Raw genomic sequence first — 25,391 nt, forward strand, 5'->3', positions numbered from 1 at the left:
AGAACCTGAATCCGATCAAAGCCTGAAGAAAGTAAACTTTTAAAGGAAATCTAAATCCAGCTCCAACGTGATTCGTTAAAAATTCGATCTTTGGGGGACGTGGGTGGCTCCGTTGGTTAGGCGTCCGGCTTCGGTTCAGGTCATGGCCTCACAGTCCATGGGTTCGAGCCCCACATCTGGCTCTGCGCTGACAGCTCAGAGCCTGGAGTCTGCATTGCATTCTGTGTCTCCCTCTCTCTCTGTCCCTCCCCCACTGGCACTGTCTCTCTTTCTCTCAAAAATAAGCGTTAAAAAAAATTGGACCTTTGCCACAACAAAACTATCGTCCATACAAAAATTAGATCTACTGCTAATGTGTTCTGAAGGAAAGTTAATTTTAGGGGAATATTTTTCAAGGTTAAAAGGATAGGGAAATGATTGGGTATGAAATTGAAAGGAATAGTCTGTGTCAAATGTTAACATAATTTAACTAGCAATCAAAAGGGAGAGCTGGTAGGAATTTAAACTTTAAAACCAAGAACTAAATGTTTATGAGGAGAGACTGCTTCGGTATGTGGAACAACTAAGGCTTGTTTTAACTGTTTAGTTATCATTTGGGTTTTAATGGTGCATAGTTCATGGTAGTAGTCAGCATTTTGTAGATATGAAATGCAAACATAAATGGCTTACACAAATGACTGCTATTTCTAATTTTCATTGCTTGATTATGGTCCTTAAAACATGCATAGGGTAATATGCTACTTAAAAAAAATGTATTGCTTGGGGCGCCTGGGTGGCTCAGTTGGTTAAGCTTCTGACTCCTGATTTTGACTCAGGTCATGATTTCACCATTTGTGAGTTCGAGCCCCACATCAGGCTCTGTGCTGACAGCACTGAGCCTGCTTGGGATTCTCTCTCTCTCTTTCTCTCTCTCTCTCTCTCTGCTCCTCCCCCACTCGTATGTGTGCACACTCTCTCTCAGAATAAATAAACTTTAAAAAGAGCAACTTTATCTTTTGAGAGAATGTTTCTTTGTTATGCAGATTATTACATAAACTCAATTTATACATTTTCCTCCATTGTTTAGAATCCCATTGTTGTGAGACTTAGTCATTCTCTAAGTGAAGAAAATAGAGATTCTTGATGGAAGCAGAAAAAGAGTAGAAAGAACACATGAGAGGTGGAAGGAGAGACGTTAATAATAAGGGGAGAGAAAGGATTTCAGACAGCCTTCTTTACCTTCAGGGTGTCTTCATTTTTAATGAATGAAGATCTCTTACCCTAATCTGGGATAGCATAAAGCCTGTGAGTTGGAAATAAGGAGAACCTGATTCCAGTCCTAATTCTACCACCTACAATGCTGGGAGGTTTAGTGCATCTCTGTTGTCTGAAAATAATAATGCCCTACCCCATTGAGCTGAGGTAGGATCAGAAAGGCAATGTGCGTGTGTGTTGAAATTGGCATAGCAAATGCTGGCAGAAATGAAGCCTTGTTGAAATACCAGTGTGTGAGATTTGCTTCTTGTTTCTCTTAGAACTAGAATCTCAATTCCCACAGGCAATGGGTTTCCTTACTGGGTCTCTGTGCATAGCCCCTGGGCAAGAGCTTGTGTGTTACTACTTTTTTTTTAGGCCGGGCCATCTGAGAAGAGGGGTTGAGGGAAGATGAAGGGAGTCAGCATGGGACTGAAGAGCAACGTGAGGGAAATTATAGACCTGGCTACCCCTTAAGTATCAGCAGAAGCGAATGCTTCATCTCCTGGGGGGTAGTGCCCTTATAAATGACTGCTTCAAAGGGCAGTCCATCTGTAGGGAACAGAGGAAAGAAAAGATTGTCAACCAGGTCTCTTATGGCCAAAGGACTGCACTGTGGGATGTTAACTTCCCCATGGTTGGGCATTCTTGGGACTCCCAGAAGATTCCATGACTTGTCATGCATGCCTGGATGCAAAAAGAGACCCCGGGGCTGGAAGTCAGTGCCTGCCTTGCAGGTGGGAGTCAATTCTCTGTTGGGCTGTGGGTGTATCTGAGTGAAAGTGGTCACAGCAATGGCTGGGCCTGAATATTCTCCAAAGGCTTTAGAGACAGAGCAAGCTGAGACCATCTGAAATGGCACATAAATGGAGTCTGAGACTGGTGGCTCTATATAAGAACACCTACAAGGGTCTTTAAAAGGTGTTTGAGGACAAAGAAAAGAATTCCTTGAAAATAACTGAAGCTACTCTTTGATTTCAGAACCAACATAAGTACCTCATTGCTTACTGTATATGGTATGTATAGAGAAAAACTTACAGCTTTCTTTTTTATCTTAGCTGCTGCTTTCTGTGGAAGGGACTCTAATATCAGTGTGACTCAGAGGAGAGTCCCCATCGCCATGCTCTCTGAATTCTTGTTCATGGGGCCATATTGTTCTTGCCTTGAACTATCTACTTGCTTCTAGCTGTTACTGAAAACAGAATAGTTTTTAGCCCCCCCCCCCCTTTTTTTTTTTGGTGTGCTTGCCCAAAGTACAATTCTTAGGTAGAAAATCTTTTCCCAGAAAAGATTTCCCCAGAAAATCTTTTTGAGAAAAGGCTTTTTTCTACCTATTTCATGTTCTGCAAAACACTGTAGCTCTAGATCTCTTTTTGACTTGCCATAGATATCTATCTATCTATCTATCTATAAGTGGGCATTTTCTGGCTCTAACAGTAATGTGTATATTCAAAATTCCTTTTAGTGGGAGAGAAATTCCCAGCTACTGCACAATACAATGGAATCCATGATCCTTTCTTTGTAGCACTAATATACTCTTAATCTGGAAGGGGCGATTTGAAGCATACAAATTGTAACTATTTTCTTGTACAGTCTGCTATAGAATACAAAAAAATTGTATATAGCCTTATCTAGCACATGACTTTATTTATCCTTTTCCATTTTATACAATTCACAGTCGAATTTCTATATATGTAATACAGGTTTACATATGAAATAGCTCCGGTATTTACTATCATGGAGACGATTCTTCTTAAGAAAATGTATGGAATTATCGGCTGGGGAGAAACAGAAGCGGATGGAATATTTGCACCTGGTAAGAAAAAGCAAGACATCATTTTTCTGAGCTAAATGAAACATATATTCAGAGACGCTCAAAGTATATTTGAACTAATGCTATTATTTTTAAGAGATTCATAAGTCATTGTGTTAGCTACAGTTGCCAGCAAAATTTCCACAAATCTAAAAGGTATGAATTGTGTGATATTTCTCTCAACACGTTTAAGGAAAGATATTTTTGAAATCACGTCAGTGATTTGGCAACACTTTAGTTTCAGAAAGCACTCAAGTTGTCATGATTTTAGTGACCATTTCTGATTTTTGAAATTGGGTTAACAATCACTATTTCTCTTCTAGGAGGAAGTATCTCTAACCTCTATGGTATATTAGTAGCTCGTTATAAGCAATATCCAGAGATAAAAAGACAAGGCATGACCACACTTCCGTGTTGTGCGTTATTTGTTTCTGAACAAGTGTCAAGTCTAGATTCTTCCATCTTTTAAGAATCTTCTGAGGTAAACTGTAAAGTTATTGAAAGATGGAGAATATTAGCTTCGCTCTAACATTATAGAGATTCAGTAATCTCTGTATCTGTGTCTGCCTATTGATATTGGAAAGACTAAAAAACAACTTTCTGTCAACATAGGCTCTAGCCTATAGCAGTACAGATAATTCAAGATTAAAATTTAATTTTAAAATATGAGAAACTAACAAAAATGTGATTATAAATATAAAGCATTCTGCTATCTTTACCAAAAAAAAAAAAAAAAAATCAAACGATGAACATTTTAAAGACTTGATTGATATCTTATTTTTCCAGTGAGGGTCAAAGGAATTAGTAAAAAAGAAAGGCTCATTTTTGTAGACCAGGACCTCAGCCAAATGTTTCAGATATTGACAATGTATGCACTGATGTCTCCTTTGGTTTTAATGTTCCAATCTTGTGCTCCTTTAAAAACAAATTGATTCATCCCTTTAATAAATCTGGTTGCTTTTTTCTTTTCTGCCTAGCAACAGTTGTGAGATTAAAATGTAATAGTAGTCCCACTTTGAGAATTCTACCTAAAAGTACCTGGAAACACAGGGTTTTCTTTGAAATGCTTCTGTGTTTGCAATATGCTTCTATGACCAAATTCAAACTGGCATTGTATATATGCATATTATCAAGTTGGAGACCACTGATGCATATTTAATGACATTACTATAAAACTTAATGTAACTTAAGATGCTTGTTTGCAAATGTCTTTTTCATCATTTGACATATAATTTTTATATATAATGAGTAAATATGCCAAAACTCCATAATGTAGATTAAAAAAAAATCATTTCCTATTTAATTGGTGCATTCTCTGTTGAAATGAAGCTGAGTTAGGGTTTTACGTTTGCGCATTTTTTTCCTTTCATATATCTAGTCTTTTCCTGGCAGTTAAAAACAACCAGGTCCAAGTTTGTATCTGAGCTGCTGATACCTTACATCAGGCAGAATGATACAGGGAAATGGCAGTTACCTAGAAGGCAAGAAATTATAAAGTTGGTGTCAAAGTCAAAATCAAGAGTTGCAGGCATCAGAAGAATCAAGGCATTTCTCCAAGCCTCACGCCTTAAAAAAAGGTCTGTAATGCAACAGTTACAGCTATCTGGAACACATACGGTTTTTATTACTGGAGAATATTAACACTAGATCTATATCGGACATGATTTTTTATGTATATGGAGAACTAGCATATTCAAACTCCCACTGCATGTAAAGTGTGTTCTGTCCTCGTGCCTTCTCAAAGAGGCGTCACAACCTTCTTCACCTGAAAAACTGTCACGACCAGGGTCTGGAAATACGCCTTGAGACCTGTACGTGTGTATATACGTGTATATATGCACAAACTCATTCAAAGGTATGTGTATAAGCCCCCAAATGCTCTAGTGTAAATGATCATTTAATGCAGAGAAGTTAATGCCTTTCCTATTTCCATTTTTTTTTTAATTTTTTTTTCAACGTTTATTTATTTTTGGGACAGAGAGAGACAGAGCATGAACGGGGGAGGGGCAGAGAGAGAGAGAGAGACACAGAATCGGAAACAGGCTCCAGGCTCTGAGCCATCAGCCCAGAGCCCGACGCGGGGCTCGAACTCACGGACCGCGAGATCGTGACCTGGCTGAAGTGGGACGCTTAACCGACTGCGCCACCCAGGCGCCCCTCCTATTTCCATTTTTGCCCAAGGGTCATTATTCAGTAAAAAAAGCTGAAGCTATTCTTGGTATTGGAACTGACAACGTAATTGAAGTAAAATGTGATGAAAGATATGTTTCTAACACGTTCTCAAAAATTTTTCATTGTCATTATGCTTCACAGATTAAAGAATAATCTATAGGTTTCCTATTCCAATTTTTAGCAAGAATACTCCCCCAGGTTAGTTTTAATAAATTTTAACTGCAGCAATTATGAAAGAAGCACCAAAGTCATCCTCTCCTACTCTTAAAATGTCTTTACTAAATATAGTCTATACAAGTGGGACTGTCACATATCTTCCCTGTTTTAAGTATATTGAATTATGTGTACTATAAATAAACATAAAAATATAATAATGTTTGTAGATAAAAATTCAACTGCCTTAGCAATCTACAAAGCAAAAATACATTTACATTTTCTTTGAATACCACCTTAAAACATAAATAATATTATAAATATTGCATATATTCTGGAAGATCATTTTTATGCATGTCAAACTTATTCATACATCATTTCTATGTTGTGTTCTGTAACTCGCTTTAATTTTTTTTTTTTTTTTTTTTTTTTGGTTTGGGAATGTCTTAGAAATCTTAAAAAAAATTTTTTTAATTTTTATATATTTTTGAAAGAGAGAGAAAGAGAGAGCGAGCGAGCGAGCGAGCACAAGCGGGGAAGGACACAGAGAGAAGGAGACACAGAATCTGAAGCAGGCTTCAGGCTCTGAGCTGTCAGCACACAGCCCGATGCGGGGCTCAAGCTCACAAACCATGAGACCATGACCTGAACTGAAGTCGGGCACTTAAATAACTGAGCCACCCAGGTGCTCCTGTCTTAGAAATCTTATCCCTTTCCTTATTCTCTTTTCAATAACTTTGGAGTTTTCCATTTTATGTATGTAACATAATTTTATAAATCTTATTTTTAAAGAAATTTAAGGGTTTCCCCCTAGATTTTAATATGTAAGAACAATGATTAAATTGATATGATTATATAAATATATTTGAGAGTCTGTGTTTGAATATCTCACATGAATTCCTAGAAACTAAATTATTGGTTCAAAGAACATCTGCATTTACAATTTCATAAAATTTTTCATTTGCTTTTAAAACATCTTAGAGTCAATTGATACTCTTATCTGCATATTATCAATGTGAATATTATCAATACCTTTATAATTGAAAATTCTGATAGACAAAAATGTTTTGTTGTTTGAAACAATGGCTATTTTTTTAAAAACAAATTAATGTTTATTTATTTTTTGAGAGAGACAGAGACAGAGTGCAAGCAGGGGAGGGGCGGGGGGGGGGGGACAGAGGATACAAATCAGGCCCTGTGCTAACAGCAGAGAGCCTGATGTGGGGCTTGAACCCACAAGCATGAGATCGTGACATGAGCTGAAGTCGGATGCCCAACTAACTGAGTCACCCAGGTGCCCCCGCCAAGCATTCTTTAATTCAACGTGATATTTAACATTGGTTTTTTGGGACTGAACATTTACCGAATATCTGTTTACTCACATATAAATACCTCACTAAAAACTAATTATTTTAGCCTTGCATATCATTTATTCTTCTTGTTGGTAGAATGGGTTTATTTGCTCATAATAAATCGACATATATTTGTATTTTTAAGGGGAAAGATGATTCCAGCTGAGTTAGAAAAAAATATATTACAAGCTAAGAAAAAGACCACAAATGTATCAAGTATTTGAAAAGAGTCCAGACCTCTATCAATATTCAACCTACAATTTAAAACATCATTTTGAAGAAATAGTTAAACCTGATTAAAAATTTGTTTTTAACATTTATTTATGATTGACAGACAGAGAGACACAGAGAGTGAGCAGGGGAGGGGTAGAGAGAGGGAGAGACACAGAATCTGAGGTCGGCTCTAGGCTCTGAGCTGTCAGCACAGAGCCCGACATGGGGCTCGAACTCACGAACTGTGAGATCATGACCTGAGACGAAGTCAGTTGCTCAATCGAGTGAGCCACCCAGGCACCCCTAAAGCTGATTTTAAATCAAAAGAAGGTTTAGCCCATTACTCTAAATAAACATTTTTAAATTAATACCTACTAAGGAAATCACAATTTTTTAAAAGTTTACTTATTTATTTATTTTTGAGAGAACAAGTGGGGGAGGGGCAGAGAGAGAGAGAGGGAGACAGAGAATCCCAAGCAGGCTCCCCACTGTCAGCAAAGAACCTGACACACGGCTCCAACTCATCAACTGTGAGATCATGACCTGAGCAAAAATCAAGAATTGGATTCTTAAACAACTGACCCACCTAGGCATCCTAAGGAAATCACAATTTTTGATGCTATTAACTTCGTTCAATGATTTGGGGGCAAACCTTTCTTTGGCTTTGATAAGAGATGGACAAATTTAAAGTGACACAGTATGGTAGATTTGTTCATTTTTCTGTGGTCTTGCCAAATTTGATGCCAACTTTTCTTTATCTGTCTCTGGAAATTATACAGAAGGTGTTGGAACTCATTAGAAACCTAAAACTTTACTATGTCACGAATAGACAATGATAATTCATAAGAGGAAATTTTAAAGTGCATTGTTCTTATAAGTAACATCATGATAGCCAAGTTTATAATTATCTAACATAGCAATTAGAGCTTCATCAACGTTTGAAATAAATTTAACATGGGAAAAAGCCACTGATGCTATTTAAAAAGAAATAATTAATATAAGAACACATATCCTTTGTATCTGTAGGCAGCTTGGGGGGGTGGATTGCTGTTGTCCAGAAACCACTCCCATAAACTCAGTGGCATTGAAAGGTGAGACCCGCACCATTTTTTGTGAAAATCAAAATAACATATGCAGGATTCTGTTCTCTTTCATTAGACTCTGAGCCCTAATTGGAGCTGTCTTATCACCCAGGGCCAACTCTGCGACCTGGAATCCACATAAACTCATGGGCGTCCCCCTTCAGTGCTCTGCTATCCTGATCCGGGAAAAAGTAAATGCTTTCTATTTTCTTTTTTTTTTTTTTTTTTTTTATTTTATTATTTTTGGGACAGAGAGAGACAGAGCATGAACGGGGGAGGGGCAGAGAGAGAGGGAGACACAGAATCGGAAACAGGCTCCAGGCTCTGAGCCATCAGCCCAGAGCCCGACGCGGGGCTCGAACTCACGGACCGCGAGATCGTGACCTGGCTGAAGTCGGACGCTTAACCGACTGCGCCACCCAGGTGCCCCAATGCTTTCTATTTTCAAGTAGAGCTATCATGGATATCTTGGTAATGACTAGCTTCGCTGTGAATGTTTAAAACCAAAATAATTATGGCCTCACCGAATTAACACAGTGCAGCACAATTTGCCCTACTAAAGAAAACAGATCCTTCCCCCTTAATCTTTAAGCAGCAGCCACCGGGTAATGGAGGTGCCACAAAACCAAAGAGTTGTGAACACAGGTGGTAACCCAGTGTGTGGATAAGATCTGGGCCGACACAATGGACAGTGATGAGGTCTATAGAAGACTTGATCATTCATGCCCCACTTATTAAAAATGCCTTGAACAAACAAAATATCTCTTAGGGATCAAATTTGGCCCACGGGCCCATTTGGCATCTCGGATTATAGGGCCAGAAATATGGCTCATTTTAAATGTAGAGAACGATGAGTAACTGCAATATATTTTCAGCATAGAAAGCACAAATTTATGGGATGCATGACATGATTTTCTGCTTATATGTTTTTGCATTTTATCTCCATCAATAGTAAATGCAAGGCTACACAAAGAGATAAGCCCATGATCTCCTCCAAGGAGAGATACAATTATAAAATTCAGCCTGGGAATCTTTATCTCCATGTAGTTGTCAGAAATGCAAATGCATTTTATGTAGTTTCATTTATAACTTTGTTTTCTTTCTCCCTGACTCACAAGCAATTCAAAGAGTTTGGATTAAAAAACAAAAAAAGTGTCTGTGTTCCTATTACAAACCACCTTCACTAGCACGCCTCACTTTTTATTTTTTTTAATTTATTTTTATCTGTTTTTCAAAAGTATTTAAATTCCAGTGAGTTAACATACAGTGTAATATTAGTTTCAATTAGTGTGCAATATAGTGATTCAACACTTCATACAACAGCCGGTGCTTATCACAAATGTGGCCCATCACCTATTTAACCCGCCCCTCCCCGCCCCCCCCACTTCCTCTCTGGTAACCGTCAGTTTTTCTCTATAGTTAAGTCTGTCTTGGTTTGCCTCTCTCTCAAGCACAAAAAAGGATGAAATCTTGCCATTTGCAACGACAGAGACGGAACTAGAGAGTATTATGCTAAGCAAAGAAGTCAGTCAGAGAAAGACAAATTTCACTCATATGTGGAATTTAAGAAACTCACTCACCCTTGAGTACTCAGCGCCCACCTTATCTCTTCGGAGAGAATCTTCACTGTCTCCTAGCCTAGAAGGTTCTCAGCAACGCAGACTGGAACTTTTAGCTCTGCTTTAGATTCTGTTCAGCTGGCCACATGGCGGCAATATTCCTTCAATATCCCATCAATAAAATGGCAGCTCACCCATGTTTGAAGCCTGCAGATTAACAGGCTACTCCTTCCTGTCCACTCCCGAGTGTCCAGTAGCCGGAAATTCTAGTTTGCCTTGCATATGTCTTCTTAAGACGTGTCTGAGTTTGCTCCCCCTTCCTACCGCTAACAGGTGTGTTTTCAACGTTCAGATTTCTGATACCTTTATGTTTAGGACTCAAATACCAATATTTTCCAGTCTTCCCCGATTTCTCCACCCATAGTGAGTATGTTGAAATAATCCATTTTATTCTATTATGACATGTTGTGTGTTCCTCAGAGGAGTTAAGTTGTTGTTTTCTTGTTTTATACTTCTTTTTTGTCTTTTCCTGAAGATAGATGGTCGCTAGAGGTAGAGCAGAACCCCCAAACTACTCAGCTTTTACTGTTTTTAAGGTCATTGCTGGAAAATAAGCCTATTTTAGTGTAGCTTTAAATTAAGAGGGACATTTGATTTTTATCTTTTAAACCATTTGAGTGTCTCAGGTTGTACATAACGCCATTTTGACTCATGCCTTAGTGAACAGTGTAAACCAAGTATATTCAATATTAATGAATACATTTTCTGATGCTGAAAAGGCACCTACAGACACTATAAGTATATATATTTTGCTGTAATTGTACATGAAATACAATTAAAACTAATTTCCAGTATCTTTTACTTCATTGTTGAAGGGGAAGGCAATGCCATTTGTTTTGAAATGAAGTGCTAATCATGTCAGTCTCTTTCATTCATAAGGACATTTTCACGGTGCAAAATTGAAACCCATTCAGTGGCCTCTCATTGCTTTTTGGATGGGATTAAAATCCCTGACATGATCCCCAAGGCCTGGGTGGTACATACCCTTCTCTGCTCTCCCATTCGCCTTCTGCTTTCCTCTGCTTTTTGCCCTTGAGATCCTTTGACTTGCCCTTACTTCCAAGAAGGAGTCATGCAGCCATGCAGCTTCTCACATAGGACCTTGGCATGAGTTTTTCCTTCTGTCTATCAGGGTCTGGCTCTGCTTATGTCTCCCACACCCTCCCCCAACATCTTTCTTGTTTAGCTCTTACTGAACTCAAAAATGACTTTTACCCAGAAGACTTCACTTCCTAGACCTTCAGACCAAGTGAAATCCTTGATCCTTAGAATTTTAGAATATTCTCGGGGCGCCTGGGTGGCGCAGTCGGTTAAGCGTCCGACTTCAGCCAGGTCACGATCTCGCGGTCCGTGAGTTCGAGCCCCGCATCAGGCTCTGGGCTGATGGCTCAGAGCCTGGAGCCTGTTTCTGATTCTGTGTCTCCCTCTCTCTCTGCCCCTCCCCCGTTCATGCTCTGTCTCTCTCTGTCCCAAAAATAAATAAACGTTGAAAAAAAAAAAAAAAGAATTTTAGAATATTCTCTTATAACACCCTGAAACTCCTCCATAGCATTTATCCTGGGTACAACTTCACATTCACATATGCCCCATTGTGTTTAGTACCTAACTCTGCCCTTACCCCACCCAACCTCCTGCAACCCAGATTGTAAAGTCAGCGGGGTAGAGGATTTTCACCCTTGCTTACCTCACACCCACTGACCCGGCAGCGCGTGTCAGATTGTAGGTAAATATGACTAACTAACTATAGCTTAATCGTCACATCAGAATAGATAAAACTTAAATATTGATTATATGGTTTTAAAGTTTTTTTAAATATTTTTTCCCATATTGTTCATATAAATCTATAAAGTATTTTTTTAACTTTTTTTTTTTTTTTTTTTTTTTTTTTTTTGAGACAGAGAGAGACAGAGCATGAACGGGGGAGGGGCAGAGAGAGAGGGAGACACAGAATCGGAAGCAGGCTCCAGGCTCTGAGCCATCAGCCCAGAGCCCGACGCGGGGCTCGAACTCAGGGACTGCGAGATCATGACCTGAGCTGAAGTCGGACGCTCAACCGTCTGAGCCACCCAGGCGCCCCTAAATCTATAAAGTATTTTAAATAGTTTCCAACTCTTGCCAAACATAACATTGAAAGGGGAGTTTGAAGTAGACTAGAGAGAAAATATTTACATGTGTAAATAGGACACTTAAGATATAAAAACACAATGTACTCTTTTTTAAGGGATCATTTCTATTCCTTTTCCCCCAAATACTTCAATTTTTACCATCACATTGTGTTCCTTTCCCTAGATCCACAAGCCTATTCTAAGGAAAAAAAAAAAACAGAAAACAAAAAAAGTGTGAGATTTCTCCTTTGAAGTTGGGTTTCCACCAACTTCCAGAGAAATTGCCCTTTTGTCAGATCCCAGATTCATCACTATTTGGATATATGACCTTAAAAATGGCTTAATATGTTAAAGTATCAGTTTCCTCGATCTATAAAATTGATACAATAGGACCCATGCTATGAGTTTTCTGTGAGGCTCAAATGATGTGATATTTGTGAAGTGCCCAGTATGTAACAAACACATAATAAATCTACTGTTATTTGCTTCTTGTACAAAAGTTACGCTTGATGTACCTTTAAACGGCCCCCTGTCAGTGCACACAGATTTAGCCTCGCTTGTGCTGTTACAATACACACCCTTTGAGAAAAGCCTCTCTTTGCTGGGTGACGGGAAACATTTCTTTGCTCTAGTGATTACTTTTTAACCATCCGAAGCAAATGTTTCTCCATCCTTCAACACTGAAGAGGAACATTTTCAACATCTTTTATGTGAGAAGCACAAAATTAAGTGAGTGGATTACTTTATTCTCTACCTACTGAGACTAACAGGGCAGTGTGCTAACTGGCACCTATCGGCTGATTCATGGGATAGTTTAGTTCAAGTGAACCAGGCCCTCAATTCTCATTAAGACTTAATAATAGGAAATAATCTCAAAAGAGCAAAACATCGAGGCCTTTGAGAAAAGTTAAAGAAAAATGGATAAATTTTGTATTAATCCAATTATACCACTTGTTCCAGATAAACCCAAAGAACAACAGGATATACCAAAATCCTAGAACAGTAACATATTTTTTTTTATATAAAATAAACAAAATCCTATTTAAAAGTGCACACACTGAGTAATGTATAGAATTGTTGGGTCACTGTCTTCTACACCTGAAACCAATAGAACACTGTATGTTAAGTATACTGGAGTCAAGACACAAAAACTTAATACAATTTAAAAAATAAAATTAAAAAAATGAAGGTAACACAAAGTGCATGTAATTGAAATAAATAATGGTGGTTTCTTACTGAGAGGTATATAACCTACATGTTGACATATTATTCCTTTTTTAGGGTCTTCTGGAAGCATGCAACGAGATGCACGCTGCTTATCTTTTCCAGCCAGATAAACTCTACAATGTTGACTTTGACACTGGGCATAAAACTATTCAGTGTGGCCGACATGTTGATGTCTTTAAGCTATGGTTGATGTGGAAAGCAAAGGTAGGAGTTTGTCATACCTTGTATTAGGTCCTGTTCATTTGGATGAAGAGTATAGACTATTCCTTTTTTTTTTTAGAGTTCTATTTGGGTGTCTTTTCCAAAGTTTTATATTTTTCCACACATCTCTCAAGAAAAGCGCTATATTTCTAATTGCAGATGGCAAGCTTGGCTTCTCAGGTATAAATTCTAATGGGGGTGGAAAAAAATTTGGTATGTTCCATCATTATTATACGCTCTACCAAACCATGGGAATAAAAATCAATCAGGAATATAAACTTGTCCACAACTTTAAAAAACAAACAAACTTTTTTCCCCCTCTACTAATTGGAAGTGTTAATAGTCAAGTAAACTTGAAGTCAATATAGATTCTTAGAGGTGAACCCTTATTTATCACACAGACGTACAATCTACATTATAGTCAAGGTCAGCAGATAGTCTCTCTAAAGATTATAACAACATCAGGACATGTTCTGTGCCTTTCTCCTGCCCTTTGTTTACAAGCTTTAATTTAAATAATTGGCATGCTTTTAGAAGCTATTTCTATCATTCCAGTCCCAGTGCCCCATAGAAAGATGGACACTGGGTTCTGTGTAGGTGAAAGCTTTGACGTGAACTACCATCATCTATAATATCTTACCAACCCCTTCTACTTAATTTGAAGGTTTTGTTTTGGTTTTGGTTTTGGTTTTTGGTCAGAAATATACTACCACAAAACCAGAGATACCACTTTTTGTACAAGTCACCCAGCAATGCCCTGACGTCTAGTCAACACTCTGACTCAAGATTACCAGTAACTCGGGGAGACACTCAGTCATTAGTTTGTCTTGGGAGTTTCACCGATAATTTTTATTATTCAAAGATATGCATTCTGTAAGTTTGTTTCCTGAAGATTTTTAAATAGCCAATTTGGAAATTTTGTTAAACTTGCTTTAAAAAATACTCCAAGGTCAAATTTTAACAAACACAAAGCTCCAAATTTTGTGTTGATCTCCCAGGCACCGATAGTCCAAATATCCCTCAATCTGATTCGGTAAAGATTTTATTTATATAAATATTTTCATGAACTTCCTGAACTCTGTAAGAGGTTGCCAGTTCTGCCATAGCTTAGCTGTCAGTCACAGCATATACGGTGGCTTAGCTTAAATGGGCATATACACGTAGATATTTGCTATCAGGTCTATTCTTGAAGTCACAAATGCTCAATACGTATCACAACTTTAAAAAAATGATATATTTAAGGGATTATGCAAAGGATCATATAGTGTATCTATTCCTTTATAAAGTAAAGAAGTGGCATTCAAACTTTTTAACACAACCCACGCTAAGAAATACATTTTATGTTGTGGCCCAATAACATGTTGACGGACACATAATTAAAACAAGTTTTGGAAAAACATATATGAAATCCTCTCATATATGAAATCCTCTAATGTTTTCTATTTCACTTTATCTCGTTGAAAGAAAAGCTGGTGTGACCCACTTAACTGGTTCTATTACCCACAAATGGCCTAAGACATGCAGTTTAAAAGGCACAGATTAGCTCGTTTGGCCTGGATTGAGCCAGACCATCGGAGAATTGTGTACTTGAACCATCTCCTTTGGCCCTCTATACAATAGACGTGACCAATGAATTTTTAGTATTTGTATTTATTTACTTCATCCTTCCTGTAAACACAAGGTTTCCCAGTCAGAGGAAAATCAACTGTTTACTTAGAGAATATCTCAGTGTCAGGTTCCCACACCCTGTTTCCACCTCAGGACAACATGGTGAGGGCACATCACCCTACATGTGCAAAGGAGATTTATTTCCCAGGAGAGGGATCCTGCAATCAGGCAACAGGAATCTTACACATGAGCTGGCATACCCACTCTGAGAGAGAGGAAGGGAGGGAGAGAGAGAAAGGAAAGGAAAACAGAGTTTATGTCTACTCCTGAATGTTATGGAATCTTCTTTCGGTGTTGGAAAGAAAGTGTCTATCCCATTCAGCCCCAGAATGAAAGCATTTGACTACTGGAGAGATAAGAAAGCTTTTATTCTTCTCCCTTTCAATGGGAGCAGATGATTACATAAAACTCAGTATACACTGGAATGGAAATGCTTTTCCAATAAGAAAATATGTCTCACACTGGAAATCAAGTTCAGGAAATATCCATGGCAGGTTTGAAAGGGACGAGTTGACTTGCAAGTCTGAAAAATTCTGTTTTGTCCTCCTTTGCTCTAATTACACAATGGATACTTCATTGATGGTAGAAAGAGGAACCATAGTTAATGAAATTCATATTTTGTATAGGTAAAATTAATTACATAAAACTGTGATAATTTATAAAAATAAGAAGAAAATCATATAATAATATAAGATTCTACAGACGTTGACTATATGTGCAAAAGCAAATATAATGTGAAAGCTTCTTTTTACATGGATTTTCTACATGGTTTGGACTGGTTTTGTATTCATAAAATCAATGTGTTTTGGCCAGGAGAATGCTATCGGGAGATTAATTGTCCAAAAGCCCCATCTGCTTCTCTTAAATTCATAATTACATCTGCCCTGGGGCTGTTTTCCAAAGTTTTCTCCCAGCCAGTGACTGAGCATGTCAGGGATTCTAAGGCATTCATTCCATTCCTGAGAAGCACAAGACTCTTCCGACAGCTGACTTAGTGCAAGGCCTCCCAGTGGCCTTTCTGAATTTTCCTACTGTCTTCCACACAGGTGTTTTCACTAGTCAAATCCTGGCACCTTTAATCTCTTCATGATGTCTGCATTTTGGAGAACATGGGCTAACAGAATCCAATCAAACTTAAACTAGAAGTGCCATTGTCTTTTATTATTATTATTATTATTATTATTATTATTATTTTAATGTTTATTCACTTTTTGAGAGACAGAGACATAGTGTGAGCAGGGCAGGGGCAGAGAGAGAGAGGGAGACACAGAATCCCAAGCAGGCTCCAGGCTCTGTGCTGACAGCAGAGAGCCCGATGTGGGGCTTGAACTCACAAACCTTGAGACCATGACCTGAGCCAAAGTCAGATACTTAACCAACTGAGCCACCCAGGCGCTCCTGCCATTGTCTCTAATATTCAATCTTTGCAGATTTTTTTTTACAGAACGTAAAGATGCATTTGCAATATGGACACATACCATGATATTTTTTAATGTCCATTCAATATGCATGATTGCCACCAAAAGTTCTAAATGGAAAATTCTTGGAGATTAGTAAACACTATGGCAACCACTTCAGTGATCCTGGGCCCATTTCTTCAGAATCAAAAGTAGGAGGGGCACCTGGGTGAGTCAGTCAGTTGAGCATCTGACTTCGGCTCAGGTCATGATCTCATGGCTCATGGGTTCGCGCCCTGCGTCAGGCTCAGAGCCTGGAGACTGCTTCCGATTCTGTGTGTGTGTCTCTCTCTGCCCCTCCCCTGCTCATGCTCTCTCTCTCTCTCCAAAATAATAAGCAAACATAAAAAACAATTTTAGGGGCGCCTGGGTGGCTCAGTGGCTTAAGCGTCTGACTTCGGCTCAGGTCATGATCTCATGGTTCGTGAGTTCCAGCCCCGCATCGGGCTCTGTGCTGACAGCTGGAGCCTGGAGCTTGCTTCAGATTCTGTCTCCCTCTCTCTCTGCCCCTCCTCTGCTTGTGCTCTGTCTCTATCTCTCTCAAAAATAAACATTAAAAAATTTTTAATTTTTTTGAAAAGTAGGAACATTCTTCATCAATAATTTCTATTAACTTTTCTGCAAGCTTTTCTTCTTTCCTTTTGAACTGTTTATAGCTTCCCCCTGAACCAAATTGCCCTCCGCGAAAAATCTCTTGCATAATGTCAGATGATGAAGTGGTTATCACAAGAAATTAGCCCAATGATACTTAATCATTCCTATTCTTACACATTTCAAATGCTAACAATGTCTTTTCCAAAGAATGTTTGCTTAAAATTGTGAGAGTTGTTGGTTCTAACTACATATTCATATAATTAAATTTTGTACATATATGTGTATATATAAATATACATATTATACATATATACATATTACACACAATATACATATATATTTCCTGCAGAGAAAGGCACTGAAGGCATCGAAAAGGACAAGGAGTGAAAGAAAACAAATTCTGCGGGAAGCAAGTTTTGGTTTCAACATAAAGTGTGGCCTCTTGGGGCTCTTAGCACCCCCTCTTACTCAGATGTGTTTACCTTGTACTTGCATCGAGAGTCCCAGAGCTCCCACATACCATAGGACCAATGGGGTTCTGTGCTCATGGAACATTGCAAATGCTGTGTGTGAAGGGGATGGCAGACACGGAAGTTCCATGTATCTCCTTAGCTCACATGCACAACCCATTGTCTCCTTAGGGACCCTTGACTTACTTTACTTACAAATACAAGTCCAAAGTAAAATGTTAAAGAATTTCAGGACAGCAATAGCGGAGAATTAAATTAAGCCCCAAACCCTTCTGGAGTGTAGGGCCTGGGTGACTGCACAGGTTGTAGGCCCATGAAGCCAGCTCTGATTCCAAAGGCTTATGTATTGACAATCCGCTAGAATAACTGTGAATGCATATACTCAACTTGGGCAGTAGGTGTAAGGACCAAAGCAAAGAGATGAGTGAGGAAGCAATTTGAATAATGTGGGAGAGAATGACTGGGCCGGCAGAGCGGCAGTGGGTAGGTTAAGGTTTATTAGATTCTAATTACATTTTGAAGGTAAACATAATGAAATTTGCCAAAACATTAGATGTGGGGTATGAGAAAAAGGGGATGATCAAAGATATGAGAGCTTTAATGTTTTGGGTCTTAGTAACTGGGAGATCAAATTGACGTATTATCGAGACTGGGAAGACTTTGGGAGAAACAAATTTGCGTAGAAAGATCAGGAGTTGACATGTCATTTTGAGATGTTCATTAGTCATCTCAGTGGAGATTTGAATGAGCACTTGAATATATATGTCTGAGGTTCAGAGATAAGGTCTCAGATGAAAACAAGTGGGAGAGTCACCCCCTGGATAGTGCTTAGTGCCACGAGACAAGCGGAAGTAACCACAGGCAAGCAGGTGGATGGAGACACAGACTGAGCAAGGTTTCTGTGCCTCGACTGCTCACTATATAGGGTTCTTCTAAGAGTGAGTTAAAACAAGTGTATAAAGCACTAAACTACATGCCTGGGATAGAGCAGAAGTTCAACAGCTGTTGACTTTTTTTGAGTTTGTTTATTCTGAGAGAGAGAAAGAGAGAGAGAAAGAGAGAGAGAGAGAGAATGAGCAGGGGAGGGGCAGAGAGAGAGAGAGAGAGAGAGAGAGAGGATCCCAAGCAGGCTCCACAATGTCAGCACAGAGCCAGATGAGGGGCTTTGTCTCACGAGCGTGAGATCATGACCTGAGCTGAAGTCAGACGCTTAACCGACTGAGCCACCCAGGTGCCCCTGTTAATTTTTAAATACATTCTGCCTGTAAGTATGCCAAGGGCTTTATTTGTAGTATTTTCCCATTCCTTATTACATTACATATCATTTTTTTAATAATTTTTTTTAACGTTTACTTATTTTTGAGACAGAGAGAGACAGAGCATGAATGGGGGAGGGTCAGAGAGAGGGAGACACGGAATCTGAAACAGGCTCCAGGCTCTGAGCTGTTAGCACAGAGCCCGATGCGAGGCTCGAACTCATGGACCGCGAGATCGTGACCTGAGCCGAAGTCGGCCGCCTAACCGACTGAGCCACCCAGGCACCCCTACATATCATTTTTTAAAATTTGCTCTACATAGTAGACAGATGAAAATTACATGTCAAAATATTTAGAGAACACTTGTAGATCTAGGCAACTGAAGTGTAGAAAGCTAAGTAACTGGCCTTAAGTTCATGGACAGTAGGGTATCAAAGTGGGATGATGATCTGGAAATAAAAAGGAAGTGATAATGGAGGACACATACTGGTAGTAAGATGATAATTACATTATTTATTTAAATAAGTACTTTAATTAATGTAAATAAATTTCAATGTAACTTAAAGGAATTTACATGAATGGAAACTTTATTTTGATTTTTTTTTAATTACAGGGAACCTGTGGCTTTGAGGCACAGATCAACCGACACATGGAACTTGCAAAATACTTCTGTAAGGTTTTAAAGAAAAAAGATAACTTTAAGCTTGTGTTTGATGCAGAGGTAAAGATGCCTTTTTTAAAGTTTTTGATAGTTGAATGGATTTATACTTTGCTTGCTGAGTATTCTTACCTGAATCTTACCTGAGATCATTTTAAAAGTATACTTAGCAATTATCGTAAGTATGTTGTTTTATCTAAATGGAAATCATTTAGGTTTTAAAACCTTTTTCATATAAGTTCTATGTCTTACAAGCCAAGGGTCCAAAAGACTTATCTGGTGATTATATTCAATATTTTCATTTTTAGGACAATTAAAACTATTTGGTTATAATTGCTTTTCTGATTTCTCTGGCACAGAATAAAAGTAATGTAATTGTTCCTAGTTTTTTTCTTGTATGTTACAATATGCAGTTGGGTTTCTGGACAATATATGATATAAGAGAAAGTGGACTTTAAATTATGACAATCTTTGGTAGATCATTATCAAGCCACTAAGGGGATATTAATGAAAAAACAGATTTTTGCCAGCATTATGGCCATTTTCCTCTCTAAGTCCTAGTCAACCATCCATTGGCTTGAAGCCATGCGAGTAAGAGCAAATGTTTAGAAACAAACGTGCTTGGTCTGTCTTCAAAATTGTCTCCCTCTCACAAAACTATGATCTTAATTTCTGTGAGTCTCTTGCAGTCTTACGTGGAAATTGGAAGCAAAGAAGTCTGTTTGTTTTTAATACTGCACATCCTCTAATGGTTTATTTCCTCTCCAAAATAAGCTTAAATTTAAGTCAAGTATTCTTATATTTTTAATCTATGTGAAAGGCGTCCAGACATTGAAGCCGGAAAACTTGAATTCATCCTGAAGGGCTAGCAGAGGTTAATTACATCTGTTAAAGATTTCAGAAACGAAAGCCTCCTATCTGTCCCCACAGCCACTGCTTTAGCAAAGTCTTCTCCATTCTCTCCTGACTTACTATAACAGTCTAGGATTCTAATATCTAATATTCCTCTCTCTTCACTTGTTCTCTCCTCTAATCCACTGTCCACATCTCAACCCAAAGGATTTTTCTCAAACATGAAACTGGAACTATCATTGTTTAGTTAAAATATTTCGAGGAATGGTCATGGAACAGATGACTGAAGATGTCTGAGAGAACTGATAGACCAGGTGAGAATGATCTAACTAGATAGGAAAATCATCTAGAATTGTGGTATGAGGGCTTTTTGACAAAGAGAGCAAGAATCTGAGTGAGACTGGGCACTCTGTGAGGACAGTGATGATTTCTGTTGTCTCTGTCTAGTGCCTGATGTCTACTGGGCCCTTAAAAACTATTTTTAAATATATTAACAATGAAATTCATTAAAATACCCCTGAGATACTTAAGGAATTAAGTAGAATTTTAAGGATATTTATAAAATCTTTATGTTTGGTTTAGCCCGAGTTCACCAATGTCTGCTTCTGGTATTTCCCACCAAGAAGGTTTTGAAAGAGATCAAGAACTCCAAAAGGTAAATGCGTGTGTGTGTGTGTGTGTGTGTGTGTGTGTGTGTGTTGTTTTTAATTTTAATAATGCCTTTTAAATACTGTGTCTGCATCCTTAGTTTGATTGGTTAGTATAAGTGGTCATGTGGTCCCAAGCCACTGGTTTAATACTTGTATAGAGATGAGCTTAATCTCAACATATCAGCCATTTTGCAAATTAATCCAGTCATAATTTATATAATTGAAAAATATTAATTAATTTCTCAATATGCAACAGGTTGAGTTTCCTACCCTTTGCTTAATCCATTCATCGGTTAATGTATGTCAGGTGTTCTAATAGGAGTTAGAGGTATAAAATGAAATGGACAGAATCCCCGTCCTAAATTGGCTAGAAAGCTTAGTAGGAGAAAAGACAAGAATAAAAATAATAACAATTCCTAACAGCAACAGAAGAGGTAGTTGGAGAAGTATTACAAAATTTGAGATACTTATCATAAGGTCATCTGAGCAAGAATGTAAGATTTTAGTAGAGAACGATGAACGATAATAGCTGAAAAAACAAATCCAAACGAATATCGTAACAAGGGGGATTTTGTTCTTTAATGATATATGTTAAAGTGAAGAAGATCACCATTATATGTAACTTACCACATGTATTTGTTGTAAGTTTTCAACCCATCTTAAGCAGACATCACATAAGCATGTTTTATTTTGAGTTATACTAACATCACAACCACTTCTCCTGGGTTAATGTGAGGTGCCCTAGGATAAACTGAACACTATCTGATATCAGGGTTTAAAGGCTTCGACTTTAAAAAAAAAGATGCTTATTTCTGTTCAGAGAGAAAGCACGTGCAAGTGGGGGAAGGGCAGAGAGAGAGGGAGAGAGATAATCTTCTAAAGATTTTTCTTTAATGTTTATTTATTTTTGAGAAAGAGAGCACGAGTGGGAGTGGGGCAGAGAGGGAGGGAGACACAGAATCTGAAGCAGGCTCCAGCTCTGAGCTGTCAGCACAGAGCCCGACGTAGGGCTCGAACTCACAAAGCGCAGGATCGTGACCTGAGCTGAAGTCGGACACTTAACCGACTGAGCCCCCCCAGGCACGCAGAGAGAGAGGGAGAATCTTAAACAGGCCCCGTGCTCATCTTGGAGCCCAACGTGGGGCTCAATCCCATGACCACGAGATCCTGACCTGAGCTGAAATCAAGTCTGGTGCTCAATAGACTGAGCCACCCAGGCACCTCAAGACCTTCAACTTTTTATATCATCAAAATTCCCCTGGGTTTGTGGGTTGTCAATTAAGCATCTGACTTTGGTTAAGGTCATGATCTCACTGTTCATGGGCTTGAACCCTGCGTCGGGCTCTCTGCTGTCATCAGGGAACCCTATTCAGATCCTCTGTCTCCCTCTCTGTCTGCCCCTCTCCTGCTCCCTGTCTCTCAAAATAAAATATATAAAAAGAGAACTCACGGGGCTTGTAAGCCCTAAGTGAAAATAAATATTTTTTTTTTTTGCTTCTCATATACCCCTTATTTAAATATTTTAGTTTGAGGCAGGTATTAAGTGAAGCTCTTCATTCTTTCTTTTCTAGATATGTGTGATATTCCACTCGGGCAATTACTACCGATTGAGAACTAGTGAGGCACGTATTTACACACACTTGCAAGTGGGCTCCTGAGGTACACACAGCTTGTTTAGCAGGCAGCTGACCCTCCTAGGGCTCTGTACATGTTCCTGGATGGAAGGCAAGGAGGAGACCATGAGACGATTCTTTAAATTATTGCAGGCAATCACTAATATCTATTATTTTATGATCATCTTGCTTGATTAAAATATTAAATAGGGAAGGACATTACATGAACTGTCTGATTATATATATATATATGTGTTTGCCTCTGCACTGCCAGTATATTAGACTTATGGGGAAGTTAAGTCACGGATGGCATCTGTAGCATTTCAAAAGTAAACTGTGTGTGGAAGCCGAAGTTACTAGCAGAGGGGCAGGTTAAGTAGTTAGAGAATGCCCTCTTCCGACTTTCCCGACTGTCAGTGCTACTTTGCCCTATAATAACAACGTAAGAGTGTATTAATGTGGTCCACCGCCACACGCGTGCTGTCGTCTGAGGAGCCATACAAGACAATGACACTGACAGATTTTGCTTCTGTGCAATTTACAAAGAAACTATGCTTTGCTGCACAACAGTGACCTTGCAGAAAAACTCAAGACGTGGTATAATCCTTCAAATGATGAAAGTCATAATACCAAAATATGCTACTATTTTTCCGTTTCCTACTTCATCTCACCTCTTTCTCAGATACTTCTATTCGAATTGCCATATAAATGTAAGCAAAAATGTCCCACCACCTTTTTTAATGCATTCTAGCACACATCATTTTATGAGTTTGGTCATTGTGAATCACGGAGTAATGAGAGCCACAATATGAATATAGAACATGTTAGGGTTTTGTTTTTTTTTTTTTTTTTCTGTGCTAAGCCTCTTCTTAAAAATTATCTCTGATAGTTTAAATTGCCTGCAGTTTACTTGGAACGGATGATAGTCATGTAGCCATCTAGAATGTGGGAGGGCATATACTTATAAAACCACCTTTTAATAATATTTACATTTACACACAGATTGCTCCAAAGACGGTTGATAGAGAAAGGCACAGCCATGATAAGCTACCAGCCATGCGGAGACAAAGTACATTTTTTTCGAATGGTCTTTTCCAACCCTGCCACCAGACGAGCACATGTTGACTATCTTATTGATACCATTGAAAGGCTTGGAAAGGATTTATGAGACTTCAGTGTGAGCTTGAATACAAGTGTGAACAGCAACTTTAAAAAAATCTTTTGCTCAAGATAACAAGAAAGGAATACCACAAATGTATCCTCTCTTTTAGAACTTTTGATTCTCTTTTATCTTTTGCTACTAAGATGATGAAAGGGAAGCCAGTTCACTGAAGATCACAGATGATAGATAGATAGATAGATTCAAGTTTGTTGATATATTTGTTATTTTCATTAGTTCAATCAAAACTATTGAAAATATGTCAAATATCAGCTACTTCTCTTAGGGTGTTTACAGCACAATAGTAAGTAAGAAAGACAAAAGAAATCCCTCCTCTTGTAAAGAAAGACATTCCATTGTGGACATTCCGTACCTTAGCATATATTTACATGCTTGAAGTAATTGGATAAAGACTTCCTGAATGGAAGTCATTTTCAATATCATGTGGTAGTATTCTGTCTCTGTAAAAAATAAAATGAAACATACCATGTTTCTTTCCCCTTTTCAAACAAATCAGGTGAATAAAATGGTCTCTATTTTGGAGCCAAGAGTCAGGAATGACAGAGGCTGAGATATCTCCCTTTTGATCCTTGCCTTTTTATTTAGAAGGGACTGTGGGTCTACCATGTTTCTGTGCAATAATTTAATTCATTTTTTTTACGCAACCCCATTTTAAGAAAAATATTTATTTTTGAGAGAGCGCAAAGAGGGGAGGGGCAGAGAGAGGGGGGCAGAGGATCTGAAGAGGGCTCTGCGCTGACAAGCTGAGAGCAGCAAGCTAATGTGGGGCTTGAACTCATGAACTGAGAGATCATGACCTGAGCTGAAGTCAGACGCTCAACCAACTGAGCCACCCAGGTGTCCCTCTGCAACACCATTTTTATTTTTTATTTATTTTTTATTTTTTTTAACGTTTATTTATTTTTGAGACAGAGAGAGACAGAGCATGAATGGGGGAGGGTCAGAGAGAGGGAGACACAGAATCCGAAACAGGCTCCAGGCTCCGAGCTGTCAGCACAGAGCCTGAGGCGGGGCTCGAACTCACGGACTGCGAGATCGTGACCTGAGCCGAAGTCGGCCGCTCAACCGACTGAGCCACGCAGGCGCCCCAGTGCAACACCATTTTTAATGTCCTTAAAGATGAATTGCAGCTCCACCTTTTACAGTTCTCCAAAAGTGTATCAGCCATATTTCATAAAATGGAATCAGGCAGCTCCATCTTGATGATATCATTACCGTTTTTCAGCTCCATTTTTGAGATAATAATAGCTAACATTAATTGAGCACTTACTGTATATCAGATGGTATGCTACACATTCCAACTTGCCCAGTCTCATTTAGTTCTCCATTAATGCTATGGTTTAAGTGATTTATTATCTCCAATTCACAAATGAGAAGACAGCGATTTAAAGAGTTTAAATAATGTGTTTAACATCATGCTGCTGATAAGTAATGAAACCAAAATTTGAAGCTAGGTAGTAGGTCTCTTCTCAAGTGTGCGTGACGAAGAATCTGGCAAGTGCCTTGCTGCAATTAACATTCACTACCGACCAGTCGAACGCTTAGTCAAATCACTTGACTTAAGCAGTTCTCTTTGCTCTTCTCTGAAGGAATAATAATGATGCCCCTGCTACAGGTTTTCATCAGAATAAAATGGTTATGTTAAATATTTTTTAAAATCGTGTTAGATTTTTTCTTTTACAAAGTGTACATGTATCAAACCACTTTGATGTACACTTTAAATATCTTATGATTTTGTCAACAATACCACAATAAAGCTGAAAAAATAAAAAGATTTTCTCAATATAGAAAGAAAAATCAAAAGATTCTGTAACTTCAAAGGA

General features: G+C 38.4%; 1 protein-coding gene across 1 annotated transcript in view; it reads left to right on the top strand.

The window, feature by feature from the left end:
- LOC123587503 (glutamate decarboxylase 1-like) overlaps positions 1-23,556 on the top strand; it is a 31,323-nt gene extending 7,767 nt beyond the window's left edge. Inside the window, 11 exon segments of the mRNA XM_045457293.1 lie at positions 2,937-3,049; positions 3,370-3,485; positions 5,228-5,350; positions 7,939-8,027; positions 8,131-8,209; positions 13,024-13,173; positions 19,229-19,336; positions 20,708-20,751; positions 22,302-22,311; positions 22,769-22,830; positions 23,403-23,556. Coding sequence (XP_045313249.1) covers positions 2,937-3,049; positions 3,370-3,485; positions 5,228-5,350; positions 7,939-8,027; positions 8,131-8,209; positions 13,024-13,173; positions 19,229-19,336; positions 20,708-20,751; positions 22,302-22,311; positions 22,769-22,830; positions 23,403-23,556 — 1,048 coding nt within the window.
- The last annotated feature ends 1,835 nt before the right edge of the window (positions 23,557-25,391 follow it).

Source organism: Leopardus geoffroyi, chromosome D3 (genome assembly GCF_018350155.1).
Source record: "Leopardus geoffroyi isolate Oge1 chromosome D3, O.geoffroyi_Oge1_pat1.0, whole genome shotgun sequence".
Lineage (NCBI taxonomy): Eukaryota > Metazoa > Chordata > Mammalia > Carnivora > Felidae > Leopardus > Leopardus geoffroyi.